We start from the raw sequence: 5,909 nt of genomic DNA on the forward strand, positions 1-5,909 counted from the left end.
GTACTTATCTTCATTTGCGTTACTATAATCCATCTGCCCGAGTAACACAAGGATGTGACGACGACTTTTTCTCTTTCAAATCTCACGCGTTGTTTTTTTTTTTTACTCCGTGTTAAAATGGATTCACCGCGGGCGATATCGCGATAAACTACGCTCGTTTAAAACTCGTACTGGTTCTAAGCGATTTTTTTTTTATTTGCTCGTAACTGTCCCTCTCAATCCGTAAGACGACTTATGCGAGATCCATCCGGAGTCAGTCTCGAAACGACGACAGGTCGATGCCCGGGCGATGCGCCGCGCGTTCTCGGCTTTTTCCTGTGCGAGATCGGATGTCGATCGTACGGACGACAGGCAGAATATCGTACGAGATACTCTATAAGATCAGGGGTGATCACGCCAAGAATAAATCCGACAGCGCGAGGTTGCAATCAGAAGTTACAATTCGAGCAGGACGTAAATAAAAAATGACGTTAAACTGAATTATAATTGATTGAAAAGTGACTTTTAATAATCATTTTGGAATCATTTTGGAGCCATTTTGACGTCATTTTGATTTGTATTCTGTTTTCGAAGTGGTTAAGTGAGTCCTCGGTAATTGTCGCCTATACGATTGAAGTAAATCTTTAAAGCTATGATAAATCTGAAAGAGTATAGCAATCCAAGGAACACACAAAAGTCAACGAAAAATCAAAATGACGTCAAAATTATTTTATTTTGATGCTTAAAGTCAGTAAATAAAATAGTCAAATTTTGTAACTAAAGATTATCATTTTGACATCAACGTCATTTTGACTTTCTCTTGACTTGGTGTGTTCCTTGGCAATAGCAGCGAGCTCTCACTCGATCTTCCGATTGTGCCCTAGTGTAATTAATTTCATCAATTATATTGTAAATATTAATTTTATCAAAATCATCGAAGAGATTTCAATGATCGCTACAGTTTTTTCCTCTGGACAATTTCGCGCTGTCGCATCCTACAATGTGAAACATTCGGTAAACGTCGCGTTGGATCTTTAAGAAGAGACTTCCACGATTTTCCTTGGCCCTTTTACATGATTCACGCCCTTGGAATGATTCACCCTCGATTTTTCGCGCGTCCGCGTTAACAAGAAACGAAAAATTTTCGCGAGGAAGTAAGAGAACTTACTCTCTCTTTCTCTTTCTCTCTGTCTCTCTTTTCCGTTCTCTCCGCGCGGTCCACGATTATGACCTCTGACCTCGGATTTTTGATTTTTGGTTTCTCTGTTTTTTTTTTTAAGTTGACTAATACCGGACAGCAATCGATGCCAAATGTAAAAGAGCCCCAAACGAGTACTGACTTGTAACACGCACAACGCACGCACAAAACGTATAACCGACCCGCAGGTAATTATCTAACGGAATTAATCATATTTACGTATTATATCCTACGATTGTGCCTTTTTTTTCGTTCACTTATTGCGATTCACGACTCATCATTGCGCTCTCTCTCTCTCTCTCTCTCTCTCTCTTACTCTTTCTCTCTCTTTCTATTATTCTCCATCTCTCTCTTTCTATGATTCTCTATCTCTCTCTTTCTATGGCGCTCTCTCTCTCTCTCTCTCATCCATCTCTTTCTCTCGCGCGCCTTTTCTCTTTCACTTTTCTTTCATCGTTCACTATATTCTGCATTTTCATGATTTACGCTCATTACGTCTCTTATCGTTCATCGTCTCATAATCATGCTCTCTCTTCTGTCACATCGTTATTACGCATGCACATTATTCGCACATATACGCATGACATAGAAAAAAAAGACGAAATTCGCGATCATCCGATTGTACGATCGTGGTGTATCGAAGTGCGTCTTCGTCGCAAAAAAAAACGTTCACGCGGTTCAACGACACGATACGCGAAGTCCGAATGTGAATTAAATCGAATACTTGAAGTGTTATATATATATAATTTGATAAAATTAATAGATGTAACTGTTAATTATGCGTTAAGATATTGCACATATAGAGGTCTTTAAGTACTCTAAAAGATTTTAAGAGGTGATTAACTTAAGACAAAAACTTTATGTATGTAACATACCTTAGTTTTAAAGATACATCTATGAAAAAAATGTAGTTTTTTTCCTAAAATTTTGTAAACCGTTCGGGTTATTTTGATGGAACTTTATGTTCTTGGAATATACACAAAATTTTATAAAAATAATCAAAGTGATTTTTGAAATTTTTGAAGAAAAGAAAAAATAAAAGTTTTCCTTCCACTTTGACATCTTTTAAAATTAAGTTAACTTTGGACATATCAAATTTTCATCTTAAATTAATGCGAGGAATCATCTTTTAAAATATTTTAGAATGCTTTCACTGGAAAGACTACTCTGTATAATTATCTAATAAGAATTAACATATGTAATTCTGAATCAGTTATGAGAAATTTCAGAGTCGCCAAATAGCATGATAAAAATAATTGAATAATTTTTTCACTTTCGCAATAATTTTACTAGAAAAATAAATAATATTAACGAATATGTACAACGAACAATCAATCATGAGGCAATGTCGGACTTCGCGTGATCCGTGTTTTCAAGTATCATCACTCTGTTATCTCTTTTTCGCAATTCATCCTTCCTCCAATCTCATTATTCGGATCTTCGCATCGAGACGCCACTTTCTACGATCACCGCTCTCGTTGTCAGAAAAAGCATCCGCAGCGACGACATACTGCAAACAAGAAAGTGTATCATGATACACGACACTTTCAACATCCGGTACTGGACTACTTCCGGTCTGCACCAAGCACCAAGAATCAAATTTTAAAAATGTATCTCTGTACATACGATCAAGTGTACATAGTATCGATATGCGATTTTCAAACTTCTTATATTATTATCGTTCTTTACACCCTTATACATCTATATGTGTCTCTATGTATTGTACGTCGTGTCTACAAGCGCGTAAGTATCTATATGTCGTTGTGTACTTTATACACGTTTTTACATCGAAAACTCGCGCATCACCTCGCGAGGAGGTGACCGGAACACCGAGACGCCGCTGGACGATCGCGCGGGATGCTTCTTCTCAACGAGAGCGCGCAAAAACAAAGCACGATTCATCGTTACGATGCTAAGAGTGCGTCGCGCCAGCATGCGGAAGGACACCGAACCGATGCGCGCCGGTCCGTGTCCCCCAGGGGGAATCAGCTCCTGCGAGACCGCTGGCGCGACGCCGCGAGGCAGAGCCGGGCCCCACCCGACGTTCTTGGCCCGACCGTTGATTCCACGTGTCTGAACGAACAGGCAACTGCCCCTGTGCCAGCGGAACGCACTGTCGTGGGGTCAGCGGGCGTCCTCGGGGGAGGGGGCCACCCTCACGAGCCATCCGCCGACCATCAGCAGCGTCCGGAGAACGCACTCGACGCTCTGCTAGACGAGCTGCAGACCTTCTCCCGACCGAGCTCGCAGATGGGCCACGTGTCAAGCAGCCTGTCGGTGCACCCGGGCTCGAACACGCTCCTGGCCGACATCGGCCGCACCTCCAGTCTCCGAGATACGCCGAGCGTCGTGGCGACGAGCACCGGTGGCAGCGGACGCGCGCCCAACATCAGCGATATCGGTCGAAAGGGCAGCGTGGACTCTTCCAGCGGTACCTTGACCGCACCCACCGTCGGCCTGATGGGCCTGCCCGGGATGGCACCGGGCGGCACTCTGCGCCGTCTACATTCGTATCCCTCGAGCTCGGACACCGACACCTCGCCGCCTATCGCCAGGCTGCAGGCGCTATCGTTGGACCAACAGGTGTTGCAGCAGCAACAGCAGCAGCAAACACAGCCAGGCATGCCGGTGCTGCCACAGAACTTTCTGCCTGGGCAGAAGCCGCCAGTACCGGAACGGAACGCCGAGCTGCTGCAGCTGGCGACCGCCAGAAGGGTACCACCGCCACCACCGCCGCGCACCAGTTCCCGATCGCCCCTGGCGAGCCCTACCAGCCCGCAGCTGCCGCCCAGAAATCATCCGTGCAGTCTGCAGAGCGGCAACGCGACCTTGCGCCGGCCTTCGCGCAACAACAGTCTCGTCGGCAAGGAGGGTAAGCCGCCGATGGCTCTACCGCCGAACGCAATCCTGTCCACCGTGGACCAAGTCGCCGCGTCCTCGTTGGCGCCAACCGCGCCAGGCGTCGCCGGGCCGCATAATTCGTCGTCCTCGCAATCCTCCGCGGTGCTGTCGACCAGTAACTCCAGCTCCTGCGAGAGCGTCAATTCGCAGGAGGGGCTGCAAAGCAAGCGCGGCCGCCAGGAACAGTTGGAGCAACGGCATCAGGAGCTCCTCAGAAAGCAGAAGGCTCTGCAGGAGCAGTACGCCCGGCTACAGCAGCTGCAAAGGAACGCGGCTGGTCTCACCACCGTACCGCCAGCGCCGCCTGATCTCCTAAAGAAGACCGGTTCCGAGAGTAATCTCCTGGCGAAGATGGGCCTCGGCCTGAGTACGGCAAGTTCCGGATCCCTCACCAGCCTCAGCATCAAGCCTCAGATCTCGCAGGAGATCACGATCGACGGTGGCAACCAAGTAGCCAAGGTCGAGATCATCAACGGACAAACGACAGGGACGGCGTCGACCAACGGCCAGGTCGGCTCTGGTACCACGTCCACCACGGTGGTATCGAGCACGACCACCGGATCAGCCACCACCGTCACCACTACGTCTACCACGACCACCAGCAAGGTCTACGAGACGGACATTCTGTGACCGAGAAGCCGCTCGCTGATCGGCTGCTCGACCGTCAAGGTTGCCACTGAAATCGCGCTAGCGAGTTAACACGGTGGCTGGCGAGGTCGCAAGACTGCTACCTCCTTGGTTGTCCTCGGACAACGGTCCCCAGGCATATTGTCCGTTAAATGAGATGAGAAAGAAGGGAAGGAGACGCGAAATCGTCGGAGAAGATTGGGGTTCGAGTTCGACAACAAGGAATTGTTAGAATTAAGAAGACCAAATTGGCTGGCGGACAGGAAGGTACGCGAACCGGAAGAACAGGAAGAACGGAAGGTGGAGGAAGATTGCTGCTTCCGGTATTCCGAACGACGAGGACGTCGCCGTACGCGGGGCGCTTGGAGCGTCTCTTGGAAAGTAGAGTTCAGCGTAGGGAGTTCAGCGCTAGAGAGACGCGAGTAATAATACCGCACTAATCGTTATGATTAAATATAGTATTAATGATTGAAAAAAAAAAAAAAAAAAAGAACGCGCGGCGCGAGGAAACCTTTCGATACGCGGACGCGCGACGAAGTGTCGCGACGTCGAAACTAGAAAACGAGAAGAAGGAAAGAAGAAATAGAAACGCGACGCGAATCTCGCATCACGCATGTTCAAGGCGGGCAGGCGGGCTACACCCCGGTTCTCGCGTCTTGCCGCATCGGTCTCTCAATCTTTAACACCCCTCCCTCAACTTTGATCTCGGAAACGTGCCGAGTTCTCGACTCGTACACGTCCCAGGTAGAGTCCTAAAAAATCAGAAATGTGACATAAGAAGGGTATAATCTGTTATCTGCTAAAGAGTATTATAGTCTGGATTGGCTATCATATAATAAGGAACTAAAATGGCACTGTGATTACGTGATTTATAAAGCCAATCGGTATCCATATTGGGTGCCCATAAAGAACTAATATGATAGCAGCGAGCTAATTAGATTAATCGACTCAATGTCGTATCTCTGATTTTCTAGAACTCTATCCCATGCAACAAGCTGATGTTATTCGTTGTCATTTCGATGACATTAGACATTAGAAAAATGACGTCAGCTTGTTACCTGGGGTCCACGCGTTCGTACCTCTCGCAACGTCTGTGTGCCAAATACTAGAACAAAAAAAAGGAAACGCAGTACTCGCGTACTTTTTTCTAAGATAATTATACACCCGTAATTATCCGGCTATTCGTTCTTTCTTCATCGTAGTA

At 46.9% G+C, this 5,909-nt stretch overlaps 1 protein-coding gene across 12 annotated transcripts in view; it reads left to right on the forward strand.

The window, feature by feature from the left end:
- Window positions 1-5,276, forward strand: part of LOC108754112 (coiled-coil domain-containing protein AGAP005037) — a 105,344-nt gene extending 100,068 nt beyond the window's left edge. For all 12 annotated transcript variants that reach the window (XM_018496176.1, XM_018496181.1, XM_018496174.1 and 9 more), the window contains one exon: window positions 3,263-5,276. In XM_018496176.1, the coding sequence (XP_018351678.1) occupies window positions 3,263-4,708 (1,446 nt within the window). In that variant the 3' untranslated portion in view covers window positions 4,709-5,276. The remainder of the gene's footprint in view (window positions 1-3,262) is intronic.
- Window positions 5,277-5,909: the final 633 nt, after the last annotated feature.

The sequence above is a fragment of the Trachymyrmex septentrionalis genome, unplaced genomic scaffold (assembly GCF_001594115.1).
Source record: "Trachymyrmex septentrionalis isolate Tsep2-gDNA-1 unplaced genomic scaffold, Tsep1.0 scaffold76, whole genome shotgun sequence".
Classification (NCBI taxonomy): domain Eukaryota; kingdom Metazoa; phylum Arthropoda; class Insecta; order Hymenoptera; family Formicidae; genus Trachymyrmex; species Trachymyrmex septentrionalis.